The following is a 17,892-nucleotide window of genomic DNA, read 5'->3' on the forward strand; positions in this document are numbered from 1 at the left end:
ATATCACTAAAGGAAACAAGCCAATCTAAAAAGGCGTGATTCACGTCAAAACCGGTTTGGCTCAGTGGAAAGAGCGTCGGCCTGTGGACTGAAAGGTCCCAGGTTCGATTCCGGTCAAGGGCATGTACCTGGGTTGCGGGCACACCCCCAGTAGGAGATGTGCAGGAGGCAGCTGATCGATGTTTCTCTCTCATCGATGTTTCTAACTCGCTATCCCTCTCCCTTCCTCTCTGTAAAAAAATCAATAAAATATATTTTTAAAAAAATAAATAAATAAATAAAAAGGCATGATTCTAACTATATGGAATTCTGGACAAGGCAAAACTATAGTGATAGTAAAAAATGATCTGTAGTTGCCAGGGGCTTTGTGGGAAGGGAGAGAGGGATAAATTAGCTAAGTACAAAAAAATTTTAGGGCAGTAAATTATTCTGTATAATACTATAAAGGTGGATACTTGTCATTATATATTTGTCCCAAGCCACAGAATTACAAGAATGAACTCTAATGACTTTCGGTGATAATGATGGGTCAATGTAGGTTCATCAATTATAACAAATGTACCACTATATTGGGGGATGTTGATAATAGGGGAAGCTAGGCATGTCTTGGAACAGGCAGTATATGTGAAATCCCTGTACCTTCATCTGAATTTTGCTGTGAACCTAAAATTTTTTAAATAAATAAATAAAATCTTAATTTAAAAAATGTTCTATTAGAGCCCAGCTAGTGTGGCTCAGTGGCTGAGTGTCGACCCTCTAACCAGGAGGTTATGGTTCAACCCCTGGCCAGGGCACATGCACAGGTTTGCGGCTCGATCCCCAGTAGGGGATGTGCAGGGGGCAGCTGATCAATGATTTTCTCTCATCATTAATGTTTCTATCTCCCTCCCTTCCTCTCTCTGAAATCAATAAAAATCTATTTTTTAAAAAAAGTAAAAATGATTCCTTTAAAAATATGTAAGTAAAATCTAGCAGGTATAAATAAAAATGTTAATAGTTATTTTTGTCTGGAAGAGTTTTCTCTTTTTTAAATTCTACTTTCTAATATTTCTACAATCAGCAATGTAATAAAATTAACAAAGTTTCACTTATCAATGAACAAGACTGTATAAGGACAAAAACTGTTGAGAATCCCAATCTCTTGTTTGAAAATGTAATGGATTTGGCTTAAATCACTAATTTATGCCTTATAAAACTACATTTAACATATACTCTTCATAAAGACAGATGAAAATTTTGTATTAGAAGGAACATAATCTAGTAGTAAATTGTATTTTTTCCCTCTCGATTTTTGTCTCTAATAATGTAATAAGTAGGTTACATTACTTTCCAAACCTAACAAATAGATAAGCAAGAATTAGGTAAGTCATTTTCAGTTCAACAGGCTTAATGGCTACTGAGTAAATATTTTTACACAGTTCTGATGTCAAACACCATTACTACTTTAAAGCAAAAAGCATTACTAAAACATACTCATAAGTGTGTATTTTCCTTTAATTACATATATGCTTTTAAAAAATCCAAAGCACATGTACTGATTTGTATTTTAAAATGTATTTAAAATATTAAAAGTACATATAGTCAAATTAAAAGTTAAAAGTTAAAACTTAAAAGTATTATTCAACTTAGACCTGACCTACTGCTTTTCTGGTTTGGATTTTAAATATAGAAAGTAAAATCATTAGCTTTTCCTATCACAAATATAATTCCTCAATGTTTAATAGATTTATTCAAAAGGAAGCTAATTAAGTCACAAAGAAATTTTATTAGAACCCAAATTTCTGTTCATCTGTCTAGTCTTCATTAATGCATACTGAAATGACTTTATGAGTTGACTTCCTTTTAATATTCGTCTGCGAATGCCTATTTCATTAAATATTCACTCTCAATCCCGAAATGTATTATAGAATAGAAAATTAAGTGCCACATGCTTATCAACCCCACTTTGGTATTACAAACTGGTATTGAATGCTGAAAAAACTGGCTATAAACTGTTTTATAAAACTTTTCAAAGAAGGTCTCTTGAATAATTTTCTCAAATATTTTCTTATTTTTATACTCATTTTTGAGGTAAACTTGGTATATAACACTATTATTAGTTACAAGAAATGGTATAATTTGATCTTTGTATACACTACAAAGTAATCACCAAAATAAGTCTTGTAACCAACTGTCAAGATACAATTGAAGTCCCTTCACTCATTTTATCCATCCTCCAACCCCCAAACCCTTCCCATCTGATAACCACGAACCTGTTCTCTCTATCTAGAAGTTTTGTTTTCATTTTTTAAAGATTGCACATACAAGTGAAATCAGACAGTATTTGTCTAACTTACTTCACTGAGTATTATTTCACTGTGTGTGTGTGTATCACATTTTCTTAATCATCCATCAACAGACACCCAAGTTGTTTCTATACCTTGGCTACTATAAACAATGCAGCAATGAACATATGGGTGCATATACCGGCTTTAATTAGTATTTTGGAGGATTTACTTTTCTCAAATTCTCAGAAGTGGAATAGCTAGGTCATATGGTAGTGCTATTTTTAATTTTTTGAGGACTCTCCATATTGTTTTCCATAGTGGTTGCATCGATTTACAGTCCCACAGTGTATGAGTGTTCCCCTTTCTCTCCATCTACTTTAACACTTATTTCTTGTCATTTTAATAATGGCCACCATTCTAACAGAAGTGAGGTATTAGCTCATTGTGGTTGTGATTTGCATTTCCCTGATAATTAGTGATGTTGAACATTTTTCAATGTGGCTGCTGTCCATCTGTAAGCCTTCTTTGAAAACTGTTCATATCTTCTGTCCATTTTTAATTGAATTGGGTGTTTTTTGCTTTTAAGTTATTTATACATTTTGGATATTAACCCCTTATTGAATATATAATTTGCAAATATCTTCTCCAATTCAGTAGACTGCCTTTTCATTTTGATGGTTTCCTTTGCTGTGCAAATTTTTAGTTTGATATAGTCCCACTTGTTTTTCTTTTGGAGTCAGATCAGAAAGTAAATGACAAGACTGATGTCAAGGGGCCTGTTTCTTTCTAGGAGTTTTATGGTTTCAGGTCTTACATTCAAGTCTGTAATCAAACATTTTGAGTTAATTTTTGTGCATGGTGTAAGACAGTGGTCTAGTTTAATTTCTTTTGCATGTTGCTGTCCAGTTTTCCTACTACCACTTATTGAAGAGAGTTTTTGTCATAAATTAATTGACCATATATATGTGGGTTTATTTCTGGCCTCTTTGGTTCCATTAATCTATGTATCAGTTTTTATGCCAAAACCATACTGTTTTGATTATTATAGCTTTGTAATATAGTTTGAAATCAAAAAGTGTGCTCTCTCTGTTCTTTTTCAAGATTACTTTGGCTATTCAAGGTATTTTGTGGTTCCATATAAATTTTGGACTTATTCTAGCTCTGTGAAAAATGCTGTTTGAATTTTGATAAGAATTGCATTGAATATGTGTATGCACTGGATACTATGGACATTTTAATAATATTAATTCTTCTCATACATGTGCACAAAATTATCTGTTCCTTTATTTGTGCATTCTTTAATTTCTTTCACCAATGTCTTATACTTTTCAGTGTAGAGGTCTTTCATCTCCCTGGTTAAATATATACCTAGGTATTTTATTCTTTTCGATGCAATTATAAATGGAATTTTCTTAATTTCTTCTTCTGATAGTTCGTTATTACTGTATAAAACTTCTGTATATTAACTTTTTATTCTGCAACTTTAATGAATTCATTTATTAGTTTTTTTGCTGGAGTCTTTAGGTTTTCAACATATAGATGTTCCCTGACTTATAATGGGGTTATGTCCCAATAAATTCATCTTAAGTTGATGAGATTGTAAGTAAAAAATGCATTTAATACACTTAAGCTACCAAACATAGCTTAGCCCAGCCAGTTTTTACTATGTATCACTTTCACACCATCCTAAAGTCAAACCATCTTAAATCAGGAACCATCTATATAGTATATCAGCAGCAAATTGTGAGTTTTACTTCTTCCTTTCTGGTCTCCAGTTGGATGCCTTTTCTTTGCTGGTCTAAGTCCTATACTATAATAGCTAATATGCTAATTAGATTGGACAGCAGGACGACCATCCAGACGACCTTCCAGATGAAGCCGGGAATGCGAGGGGCTGCAAGGGCCAGGCGGGGCTGCGAGGGCCGAGTTCCTTACATGAATTTTGTGCATCGGGCCTCTAGTGTTGAATAAAAGTGGCAGAGTGGCATCCTTGTCTTGTTCCTAATCTCAGAGGAAAAGCTTTCAACTTTTCACTGTTAATCATGTTACCTGGGGGGTTGTCATATATGGCCTTAATTATGCCAAGGTACATTCCCTCTATACCCACTTCGTTTAGGGTTTTTACCATAAATGTATGAATTTTGTCAAAAGCTTTTTCTGTATCTATATAATTTTTATCCTTCATTTTGTCAATGTGGTGTTCATGTGGATTGATTTGCAAATGTTGACCCATCCTTACATCCCCAGAATAAATCCCACTTGATTATGTTGTATGATACTTGCACATATCTACTGTAGAATTTAGTTTGGTAATATTTTGGCAAGAATTTCTGCATCCAAATTTTCTCAAATTAAATACAGGCAGATCTTTCACTTTACTTTCCACTCATCAGCTCACCCAAAAGTGGAGTCTCTAAGTCACTTGTTATTGCCATAACTTGCTAAATCAGTTTTCTAAAAATATTTGCCAAGATCAAATCAAAGAAAATAGAGGATATAAGTAGCAATTCTTCTTTTGTAAAGCAATCTCTAGAAACTCAGTAATGAAAAGTGGGTCTTGCACAGGAGAAATTATCATTTTATAACAGCTTGTGGCAGTGGATCATTTTTTAAAATATATTTTTATTGATTTTAGAGAGGAAGGGAAAGGGAGAGATACAAACATCGAGATGAGAGAGAATCACTGATGAGCTTCCTCCTGCACACCCCCTGCTGGGATTGAGCCCGTAACCCGGGCATGTGCCCTTGACCCTAATCAAACCCGGGACCCTTCAGTCCACAGGCCGATGCTCTACCTACTGAGCCAAACTGGCTAGGGCACAGATCATTTTGTGGCTCTTTAATGATAGACAAATGATTTATATTTTAAAATCATTATTACTAATCTCTAAAAAATACTTTAGTTCTTGAGTGACTAACAAAAATGATAAAAATTAAGCATTTTTTAATGAAAAATGTGAATATAGTTACTGGACCACTGTGAAATAGAATAATTCTGCTCTATGTCCCACACCAGGTGATATACCCTATGAGAAAACACTCTGTAAAAATAGTTATTATCCAGAGAACTGATGCAACAACCCAGTTCCCTGACTCATCAAAGCACTTTTTGGCTACTAAAAAAAGCCAGGAATAAAAAAAGATGAAAGTTGTAGGAGGTAGGAGGGTGGTGAAGAAAGGGAGAGGGAATAGAGATAAAACAATACAAGGCAGAGGTTTATTTACATTGTTACTAGAGGCCCAGTGCACAAAAATCATGCACTCTGGGGGTTCCCTCCGGCCGGCCTGCACCCTCTCGCAGAACAGGAGCCCTCAGGAGATGTCCGACTGACAGATGGCTTAGCGGGGAATGGGCTTAAGCCGTCAGTCAGACATCCTTAGTGCTGCCACGGAGGTGGGAGAGACTCCCGCCACCACTGCTACAGTCTCCAGCTGTGAGCCTGGCTTCTGGCTGAGCAGCGCTCCCCTGTGGGAGCACACTGACCACCAGGGGGCAGCTCCTGCATTCAGCATCTGCCCCCTGGTGGTCAGTGCACATCATAGGGACCAGTCCTTCCACAGTTTGGTGGATTTGCATATTAGCCTTTTATTATATAGGATATCTGAGTGTCAGCTGGCACTGATTAGTCAGAGGAGCACCAATTGGAAGATCACCTATATCTTTATCTTCTATGTAAGGGATCCCAATTTTAAAAAAGCTCAAAGGAGCAACCAACTGCAAAAGTAGCATAAATTAACTTTGCAAATTGTATTATACATCTGACTAGTGCACTTGAAAAGAATTCCTGAAACTGCATTACTTCATACAAAGTCAAATTGCCCATCCTAAAGCTTTGGTCCATAGTTTGGTCTGAAGTTTGCACCCCTAGAAGTGCTGTTTACCAGAAGTTTCTTCTGCCCAACTCATAACTCAAGTCACATCCCAAAAAACATTTTGAAAAGCAACAATTTTCCTCAAGAATTTTATATTCAAATACAGATAAAGCAGAATAATAAACACAGCAAAGCAGTACAATATTTATTTACCATCTCCAGCAGCAAAGCTTTGGACCCAGGAAACAAGCCTTTTGTACAAAGCAATCTCCTTCCTTCTCCAAATGGTTATTGTTTACAAATACAAAGTACACAGAACATCTACTTCATTTTTTTTCATCTACTTTATATGAACAAATTTTAAAACATACATACAACTATACCCCATTCTGTAATTTAGTAAGTTAAGAAGGCTAGTACCATTGAGCCTGTTAAATAAGGTTCTTCCTGTATTGTCTTTTGGGTAAATTGCCAATATCTATATGTATAAAAATCCCTTCTAGGAAGGATGACTTTGATTCTCCTTCAGTATAGGGCAAAAATAAATAAATAAATGTAACTTTGGAACTTAAAGGAATTAAAAAATATCTCTGAATATAAAGCAAAGCAAAGCAAAGAAGAGTTACATCATTTTAATCCTGAGTGCCACTGCTCTACCTCTGGCACAGGAAAAAAAAAAAAAAAAAGGATGAATTATGCAGCAAGAAAAGGTGAAAGTGACAACAGCAGCAAGAAAATCAAACCAAAGAAAAAAACAAACAGAAAGTTGGCAAAATGTGCTTTGGGTGCTGCTGGAGATACCACTTGCACGAAGTTCACAGGCCCTTCCTTCAATACAATACCTCATAACTACAATGAAGCAACTTTTTAGAAATATCTTCATTTTTCCCAAGTCCACCCACAAATGATCTGTAAGCCAACACACAGGGAAATTACCCACATTTAGCTACGCTGAGGATACACTGCCAATAGACAATCCTAAAGTATGCAACTATACACCCATAATGGGATGTCACCTTCCACTTCAGGGACATTATCCTGTTCATCTTCAAAGTTATTCTCAACCACTATCTCAGTTCTATTTCAATGCCTGAGCTGTCCCTAGGGCTAGAGGTGCACTGATTGAGAGCTCTCCTTTGGCTTAGCTCAGGAAGAAAAATATTTGCTCTGGATGTCTACAGTGGACTACAGTACAAACCAACCTATAGACAGACTTTACTTTCTACAAGTAAAGGCTACATACAAACAGTACACTCTAAAGGGATAGGAACCAATGATTTCATGGGTAACGTATCCTCTTCCTTCAACTTAATCTCCTCCAATTCTAGCCTCTTAAGGGCCGTTTCTTACAATTCTGAAACCAGAAACACAATGTTCCCATGCCCTGCACACACTGATTCCTTCACCCAATTGCCTTGCTCCTATTCTCCACTAGTCCAACACCCTTTTCTGATCATGTTCCAAACTTCAGCTCAAGAATTTGGTAAGAAAAGCTTCCTTGACCCTCCAGATGAATCTCTCTTTTGTCCCAACTTCATCACAGGCATTCCTCTAAACAGGATAATTACACTATACTGGTATTCCGTTCTCTTAATATAACATCTCTTAACACATTGCGGACAGATCACGAGAATTCTCGTGTTTTCTGTTCTAAGGCTTGTGGCCAATCATACTTTAAAAAGATATTAGCTTGTAAGCACATGCAATAAATAACTTCAAAATGCAATGGGTATTTAATTTTAAAGGGTGCCTTTAACATTTATGTAAAACGTTTTTTGTACTCATTCAAGAGAAACTTATCTGGCCACTGGGTAAAGCTAGCAATAAAACTACTGGTCCACAATGTGTTAACTCCCAGCATCCCCAGACATTCCTCAGTACCTGCCTGCACATGGCAATTATTGAGAGATGTTTGACAAATAAAAAGATTATTGTTTTCAACACTGACACAAAATGACAAAATACCATCCATCAAAAATTGTATACACGTACCTACATATCCTAGCTCTTCATTCTACATTCTCTTTAATTTTTTCATCGTTTATTATGAACATTTCTTAGCTTGCTCTTGAGAAAAGAGACTATTTTATTTAAATGTCTTTCAATGAGAGTCCATTGCTGGGCTTGCAATATAGTCTAATTCAGCCTAAAAAACTGAAAACAAGAACATGATCTGATGACACAAAACTATTACATGCTATTAAATACATCTTAAAATGTATCTGTATTTATATTCAATACCATCCCACAGTAACAAGAAATCTACCAATATGAACAGAAATAGCAGAACTACTGAAGAAAATCTATATTGGGCTTTTGAGTTTTCAAAGTATTTCTAGGCATTACCTCATTTGAAAGTAGAAAAACAGAGGCTCAGAAAATAAGTGACTTGCTAATACTCAGGTCAAAGTGTTTGGAATTCAAATACCATGTGCTTCGCATCATTCTACCTTCCTTCCATTAAGCCAATATCCTCAAGTTACCAGTAAAAACAATGTTTAAGTGTATATCTCAAACAAAATGGGTGTAACAAAAAGGATAGAACTAAGAAAAAAAAAGCAGTAAGAACCATTACTTAAACCAGGGGTGGGGAACCTTTTTTCTGCCATGGGCCAGTTGGATATTTATATCATCAGTCTCGGGCCGTACAAAATTATCAACTTAAAAATTAGCCTGCTTTATTTGGTCAAACATTTAATTAATTCACCTCTAATGCCTTAGCAGAGCCAGACCAAATGATTTCACAGCCTTATGTGGCCTGAGGGCCAGACTTTCCCCACCACTGACTTAAACAATCAGTGCTGAAAATAAATAGGATGCAAATAAGCAACATATGAAAGAGAAGCCAATGACTATGCATCAAGAATAATCTTAGTATAGTACAGTAAAACTTCAATGGGAGAACTAAGATGTTCGGGGGGGTTTTTATCTGACAAGCGAAATAACCAGGAATTAGTTAATATAAGGCATCAAATACTAAGGGACGAGAGTACAGACAAATACAAATACTAGTATATATCAAAGATTAGTGTATATCATGGAAGACAAAGATTAGTATATCTCAAATAAGCTAATCAGAGAGGTAAGATTTGAGTGGAACCTTGAAAAACACAGGGAGGCAGCCTAGTACAATGTTGACTTGAGACTATGAAGGAATAGAATCTGTATTCAAAGCTCAGTTCCACTGCTTGAACAAGTGGCTTATTGGTAAATTTCATTTCCTCATCTACAAAATAAGGGTGAATGTCCACCTCGAGTGCCTTGCAATTAGCAGCCTAGTAAATATAAGTTCTATAAATGAAGGTTCTCTCCTCTACTTCCTTCTCAGGCAGATGACAATTAGACTCAAGGCTATCAAGGTGCTTCCACGATCTGTCAAAATATATTTTTGCCAAAAGTAAAAGAAAATAGGTGCTGTTTCAAGCTATTAAACAAAGACCAACATGCATGCAACTCTGTGCTCAGATTCTAAATGAGACCAATTACAAATTAACTATATTCTACCCAAGACAGAAAGGAATGGGCTGCACACCTAACAGCAGGAAGCTTAATGTAAATAAATGTTTTAAAAATAGAACTGAAAATTTAAAACTGGTGACAAAATATGTTTCGCCCCCATCGTTTACATCATTGTAGCTTCACTAATTAAAATAAGTACAGATAAAGCTGACCACAAACCAACTAGTTATTTTAACACATTACTACATTATAAATGAAAGTATTGTGAAACATAGTCATCATAAATAAAAATGGGAGTTAACAAGAGGTTTAATTGTAGCCCTTAAAATTGAATGCTATGATAGAACCACTCTTATGGGCCCGGGGAGGGGGGGGACAAAACAGAAAGCATATGATAGATCCTGGGGGAAAAATAGCATCTCAAAGTTAGTCTTATAAAGGGACAACTAACAAAACTCATATAATAACCCTTGAAATACTTAAGGTCAGAGGAAAAATTTTAAAATTATTACCAGATATAAAGCATTTACTTCACCTCTACCAAGGAATATATTCAGGAATATATGAAAACTCAATACAACTTGAGAGAGCTCCAAAGTCCTAAAAGTACAGACAACCTGAGAACTCTTGTTGAATTCTTAACAAGGCATCAGAAAGTCTAACAGACCATTTGAAATGGACAGTTACCTCAACAAAACCAGTAAAGCCCTTAAGACCTAGAGAAAACTGGCTAACTTTAAGATACAGTACACATCTCAGAACTGTACTAACTATAAATTCATGGTGAAGGCCCTAAAATCTTTATACAGAGAAAAGATGCAATTGACCACAAACTATATGTAATAATACATTTGTGTGAAGTATATATAGAAATGAGAAAATAATACTACCATTAAACAAGAAAGCATTAGAAACTAATGAAGGTTCAAAAAAAAAACTAATGAAGGTTCAATAGATGGGGAATAGTTTAAGAGACTGGACTCGATACTGTTGTTGTTTTTTTAAAGACATTAAAAGAGAAAACTAGAAAATCTCTTACAATAATGCTGAAGGCATTGTATTTAAATATACAAACATAAAGCCACATCAAAATCCTGGCTAGTTATACGGGCAGAATGAAAAATATAATCTACATCAAAGAGATTAAGGGAAGATCAGACACCATTGTAAAAAGAGGTGTTACATAAAGAAGATCAATACAAAGAATGAACTGATATGCTACCATCAAAAGGTCATGGTTGGACTGTGATTACTTCCAGTTATAGCCAACTGTAAGCAAACATAATTTCCAGTAATAAGATACTTCAATGGTACCAAACAATACTATAAAAAAGTTTTCATTATATAAAATCAAGCAAATGAAAAGACAAAGCAGTACAAAAATATCATCCCACTAATCACTAAGAGAAAAAAGATGTAATAAAACAATATTCTCATCATTCACCCAGGAAGAAAAATTCCATTAAGGATATTTTAATGGCTTACAAAACTTGTTCTATCTGAAAAAAATAACTAAAATATTTGCATTCAATGCAGTCATCATCAGTTTACTGATAACTTCCGCCTGTATATTTTTGTTAAGTGTATCCACTAATGAAAAACTATATAGAATCGATCTGGTTGATGCATACAGATATGACCATTGGATTTGTGGTTAACATTAGGTAAAAAATTATAAATTTCAAAAGATGAGGGAACCTAAATAGTGCAAGTCACGGGCAAAATATGCCTCACATTTTTTAAAAAAAGTTTTCAATTATTGCAATCTTTAAAACTCTTTCTACAAAGATCTAATCCATAATTTCAACCCTTCATTAGAATCCCTATCAATTAATTACATCCTCAAGAATACTGAATGTAGCATTTAATGCTGTTCATCCATGTCATTCAACTCTGTATCCAATTTTATAACTAGAAGGGATTCTGGACTGTGCCTATTCCAATCTCCTTGTATTTGGTAATTGAGAATTTATCCTGTATGTATTGGGACCTCAAGGACATTACTAATCAGATCACTCGGTACAGTACTAATGTGATATACTAAATAGTATCCAAGTAGCCTGACAGAGTTTATGCTCCCCTCAAATGCAATTTTGAGGACTAAGTAAATAATAAAATTATACTGATAAAGAAGCTGCCACACAATTGTAAAAAGTTTAAATTGCAATTACAGTGATAAGGAAGCTGTCACACAGTCTTAAAAAAAAATAGAAAGATAAAGTGTCTGCAAATTTACTACTTTTTCCTAATGTCAAATATAAGTTGTGTTACCATGGCTAGATAGGAGACAAATGGCTCAATCAGAAAGCCTACAATCTACAGGTAGAAAACAAAGCTGCCCTAATGCCCAAAAAACTGAGCCAATCACTATTAACTAAAATGTACTATTGTGAAGTTGTTTAAATAAAGGAGGGACATACTCTACAACCTTCTGAAATGGATAAACAGTGCTATAAAAAAAACATTCAGAAGGAGAGTACATTTAGATAGTGCAATTAATTGTACAAATGAATAAACTACAAGATTAAAAATCACTGTACAAAATTCACTTATCACCAGCAACATATGCAAGACATCAAAATGTTAACTTTTAAACAAGTGTGAAATTTAAAAAGGCACTTCATATAACAATTAATGGAAACAGTATTTCTCCATACACAGTAACTACAAGAAATCATATTGTGTCCACATATATTTTATGTCTAGTCAAGAAATAACATTTTGAAGAAAAAGGATCATTAGATGCATCCCTTTTGAGAATACCAAATTATTAACTTACAATTATTCCAAGGCCTCCTAGAAAACCTAAAGTATTTAAACGTAAGAGGTTAGCCTAATGGAGAATTTTGTCACAGGCTCTGCACATCACAGGCACAATATGAAAACTTATCTAATTATGAGTTCCATACGCTACTGGGGTTGTCTCCCTAGACCAAGTCCTCATTTTTAGTTTCATAACACCATCATCATTCAAGTATGCAGGGAAAGATTTTAAAATAACAAAAACCAAACAGGTTAAGGATGTTTCTTCTGTAGTCAAGAAACTAATTTATAACTACCAACTCTACAGCATTTTGTCCCTATCCCCACTCAATTGTCAAATCCCTTCAGAAGTTACCTACTTGATTATCGAAATTCAATAATTTCTAAATACTTTTTTACTTGTAGGAAAATCCCCTGGAGAGGCTTGGACATAGCAATTAGAGAGTGATAAAGCAATGTTTTCAGCTTTATTATTGAGCAACATAACATAGGAGAAAGAGAATAGCAATGCTGTTTTAGAAATATTTAAGAAAGGAGGAGCTACACACAACAATGTACATATAGCTAACACTACTACTGAACTATACACTTAAAAATGGTTCATGTGGTAAATTTTAGGTTGTCTTCTTTAAACCACAATAAAAAATTACAAAGGAGGAGCATATTAAGCAGAAGTGCCAAAGCAATTTCAAAAAATCATACTTCATACTTAAAGCATCATTCAGTTTGGCTTGGTTTCTGGAAAATAAGAGTACCTCAAAAACCATCGAGTTTGTGGCCCAGTATTTAATTCAAGGAAGGAAAGGAAAAGTGGGAGCACTCTGAAGTAGCCTTAGCTAATTTGGAACACCTATGTGCAGCTATACAGAACAGTTCCACGGTCTCTCTCTCTCTCCAGTGCCTAGTCCTTTCACAGAACAAACTGTAGTCTCATGTGGATGGATCATAAGACTACTTTACTGGTGTAGTACATATCATGTATTAAAATCTTTGTATGATTTCTAAGGCCTGATTCTTTATAGGCAGTTAATTAATGCTCTTCTAAAGTTCAATTTGAAAGACAGTTCCTATAGCATTGGTATGGATCTAAAGTAGTAGAAGTAAAACTTTGTGGGAATTCAGAAATATAAAGGTAAATATTAACGGTAGATATGACCAAACTTGCAAGATGATGCTCTCAAGACTGTAGTTTAGACTTAATCTACAAATAGGACTAATACAATACCCTTAAAGTATCTAAGTAAATAACTTCTTTCAAGTTGGGATTTTTTGCCTCTTCAACCTCTATAGCACAAATATGGTGCTGAATATGGTTATGATGGAGAGAAAGGATGAGATTCCAATAAGCTTTTAAAAAGTGGGGCTCCAGGAAAACCGTCAATTACCATTATGCAAGAACTATGGCAAGAAATTGAAACCACATGAATCCTAAAACAGTGTTATATTCCACTAACAGTAGACCCAAAATATTTCGATCAAGCAGATAAAAAGATGTTGATGTTTGACAAACAACTTACAAATTTATAAGTCTGTCAATTAAAAAAAACTATTTTGGCTGCCAAGCAAGTAATACTGGGTCATGTATTCAGACCCCTCAAACTTGACAATTTTCTCCATTTCTGAAGTCATGCTGCGAAGACAAGGATCTAAGGCCTAGTATACAGTACAGCCACTCCCTTGAGATTGAAAAGATACTGTGAGACATGTATTTGAGGTATCTGCTGCTAGTTCCAGGATAGTGGAGAACTATTAATTAAACCAAGGTCGTCTCTCATGGTAAAAGTCTGACTAGGTTAAGGGAATAAACAAAGAACATGTCACTGAAGTCTTGATTTCAGACTTTTAAGAAATTATTAAAAGATATATCATTTAAATAGATATCCAGAAACCGAACTGTGTGAGATGTTCTCTTTACTACATCAACATTTATAGTCTAAAACTTATGGGTTTCTCAATTGCATCAATTGATGGCATTTCTCTTTATTACAGTAAGAGAACTGGATTGTCAGGCATGTTTGGAATTCTTGCTCTTTTTAGAGTTCAGATTTGCATGCCTAGACAGTGTAACATCCTTTATTTCCAGGTCACTAATATACATATCTTGTTTTGTATTTAAAGTGTGATGAATTATCAAGCTCAAAAATTTTAACTGTTTAGAAGGTGGGTTTAAGAAGGTCATCCTGTTGAAAGGTCCAGATTATCCTGAGAGAACACCATTACTGGGTCTCACAGCTTGGTGATTGATACGAGTTTGATATGTCAGAGGCTTATAAGTGACAACAACTAAGAATTCTCTCATAATGTAACTTCGAGTGGTAATGGTATGATAGCAACCAGTCTTGATGAAGATAGTTAGCTGTGAGATTTCTAAAGACATTATGGGTAGAAAAGTCTTTTTCCAGCTGGTGCCCACTGTAGACCTGTAACATCTAGTCATCCCACTGGAAGCAAACTAGATTTGGCAAAATTTGACTTGAATTCCAGTTCTTGATATACAGCTTCATGGTTGATTTTGAAGTCTCACAGAGCTTGAGTTGTATGCACTCAGTGAGTTCATCCTGATATAGAGATCTGTCATTTTGTGAAGATCTGACAAGCAAAGCCTGAACAAGGAAGCACTGATAACCTAAAAATGAAGGATTTGTCTCTGTGTTAAACAGAGATCTGGTTAGTGGGTTATTTCCAGGCCATAAATCTCCTGGTCCTCAATTTACCAGCAAGATTTTCCTGAGGAACAAATCTTTATGTTTTTCTTTGATCACAAGAGGATTCTGATTCCTGAGTACCTTACTCTGTACTTACTTTGAATCAGAAATAATGGGTAAATCTCTGTCAACCCTACTTAGATGAAAAGTCTCCACTGCTCACTTGGTCAATAAGCATGATTTTATTATATACTTCATTCCAACAGTCTAGAATTTAAATGTAAGCTGAAGCAATTCCATACATGCATTCAGTTTTTGAGGTGACCACCTACATGTAGATCTGTTTAAGTCAGGAAGAGCAAGTAAAATACTTAGGATGCTGGATAGCTACACTGCTAAACAAACAGGCTATTAATTCTTGTACCCATGGCGTTCTGGAGATTCTCCCTTTTTTCTATATCTATAGGGGTGGTTTCGGGATTTGTACCAATCCCCTTTGGAGTACCCTCTATTGTGATAATGTGCTTTCTGATCATGACTATAAAAGTATCGATGTTGGTTATAATATTTGTTGTGGTCTTTATAGTCATTTTCTTTTATACTGTTTTCTTCTGCAACAACAGCATTCACATCTTGTCCAAAGAGGGAAGTGCCATCAAAGGGCAAGTGTGAGATCTTCTCCTGGGTTTTCTTAGTGAGAGATGTAAGTCGGAGCCAGGCTTGCCTTCTGTAGTCTACTGCCATTGCCATAACTCTGACTACAGAGTCCATGATGTCCCTAGTAGTACAAAGCTGCCAAAGGCCTGCATCCATACCATCAGATATTATACATCTTGCTTTTCCACGATCAAACTCTGGGTCATGGACCAGATCCTCCATGTCTTCCCAGAGTTTACGCTGATATTGAGTCATATAGGCCATGTAGCTAGCAGCTCGGGCTGCAATGGAAGCAGCATGGTAAAATCTACAACCCATGACCTCCATTTCCTTTGAGGTAGAATCTAGAAGAGATGTTGTGCTTCCTCTTTTGCTATGCTCTAATGCTTCTACAATGGGACCCTCAGCTGGAGGGTTTGGTTGAAAAGGAGAGGTATCCTTGGCCACAGGATATACCCTGTGTCCCATGAAAGAAGAAGGATGGCAATCAGCAGGGTCTTTAAAAACCTCAGTGGTGGCAATTCTCAGAAGAGGATGCAGCGGAGGAACCAGACGTTTTTTAGAAGTCACATAATCAGGTTTCCCGTCACAGGACTCTGCTTCAGATTGTAATGTTACTCTCTTTATAACACCTCTCTGTTCCATTCTCTTCAAAAGACCTGTGAAACTGGTCTGACTGGGATCAGCTGGCTGTCCTTTGTCATCAGCTGAGGGGGATTTGCAGTCTGCTTCTTCTTCAACTGTGGATAAATTCTCTTCCTTGGAGGTGATGTCCCAAGGAACTGAGGAGTTCTCACTTGGCCTAGAATGGTGAAATCTGAAGCAACTCCTGGACTGTAGATCACGTATCACTCGGGACATCTCAGCCACTTGTGTCTGGAGATAGAGGATGGCATCCTGTCCATGCTGTGAAGCTGAAGACTCTGGCGGTAAATCCTCCTTGACCTGTGAAGAGGCCAAAGATTCTTGGGGGACCAGAAGTGGAGATGAAGGCAGATTCTGATAATTTTGTGATGGTTTAAGTGTATCTGTCTCAGAGATCTTAAAATCTGAATTATTTTGATCATTTTTTTGGTTCTCCAATGGGTTCTCAACAGAAGAAGGTTGAGAAACTATCCTCTGTGGACTGCTGGTACAACTCCCAGAGGAGCTGCTGTCTCCAATGGGAAGAGGAACATTGCAGCTAGAGCACATTTCTGGGCGATGATTTTCAGAGGATGGCACCTTAGACTCAGGCATTCTCTGGGTTATCCACATGAACAAGAAAACCAAGGAAGAAAAAAAAATGCTTTTAATATGTTAACTTTCAAGTGCAGAGATGCATGTCCAGTAAGTAGAATTCAATTTTTAAAAATTACTATAATTAAAATAATGAATGATGCAATCCACTATTGGTCAGCAAGGGATCACAAGAATCAATTCCACAAGCTTCACTTTCCCAAAGACCCAATACCAACTACTGGCATTAATCTGGGACTCTGTCCCTGAAAAAAGAGAATATAAACAAGCCCAGTTCAAGTGGTGCCATCCTAGCCTGCTGCTTGGTCCCATACAAGGATAAGAGGTGGTTAGATCATTGGTGATAACAAAAAAAAAATCCTATACAATATATTTAAGTCAATAAAAGGAGCTAATAACTGCAGAAAACACTCGGGGTAAGTCCCACTGAGGGGAAAAAAAAAAAAGTTTTTTTAAAAAGTCCTCCATTGTAGAATCACTTTTAAGCCCCTTTAAAAATTCTCCCATTCACTCTCCACGAATAACAAAACTTTCCAGTTGCATAGTCCTACTTTATGGTTTGTAGTTTTCAAAGAGCTCAAATATATTTTTGTTACCTCATTTCATCCTCACAACAACCCTGTGAGGTAGGTACTATTTTTATTTGATAAAGAAACTAAGGTTAAAAAGCTACTTAATTTATCCAAAATCATAGAATTAATAAGGAGTAAAGCTGAGACTAAAACCTAGGTATTTTCATTCCAAGTCCAAGTCTCAATCCTCTTTTATTACAGAGCAGAAGCTTCTGGCCACCCTGAAAAAGACCAAGGAGTTCTGTAATCCACCAAGAAAATAGCCCATTAGTAGCAATTTGGGCTACAACAAATGTAGGACAAGAGTGTTACAAAGGGCTCAGCTGCTTCAGTTCTCAAAGTAAAGAAAGTATTGAAGGGTTAAACCCGCAACCAAAAAAATCACACGTAAGAGAGAAAACTCCAAATATGGGGGATAGAAGAGGTTAAAAGATATGATGTCTAAAGTAATATATCACCTATAACCCTTCCTACATG

The 17,892-nt window shown here is 35.8% G+C and overlaps 1 protein-coding gene across 8 annotated transcripts in view; it reads right to left on the minus strand.

The window, feature by feature from the left end:
• The window catches only part of ZNF451 (zinc finger protein 451), an 81,867-nt gene that overhangs the window by 54,562 nt on the left and 9,413 nt on the right, over positions 1 to 17,892 (minus strand). Inside the window, exon 4 of one of the 8 annotated variants that reach the window (XM_059701309.1) lies at positions 679 to 16,846. The exons of the other annotated variants lie outside the window; for them this stretch is intronic. Coding sequence (XP_059557292.1) covers positions 15,359 to 16,846 — 1,488 coding nt within the window. The 3' untranslated portion in view covers positions 679 to 15,358. Of the gene's footprint in view, positions 1 to 678; positions 16,847 to 17,892 lie in introns of those variants that run through there. 8 annotated transcript variants of the gene reach the window in all.

Source organism: Myotis daubentonii, chromosome 6 (genome assembly GCF_963259705.1).
Source record: "Myotis daubentonii chromosome 6, mMyoDau2.1, whole genome shotgun sequence".
NCBI classification, from domain to species: domain Eukaryota; kingdom Metazoa; phylum Chordata; class Mammalia; order Chiroptera; family Vespertilionidae; genus Myotis; species Myotis daubentonii.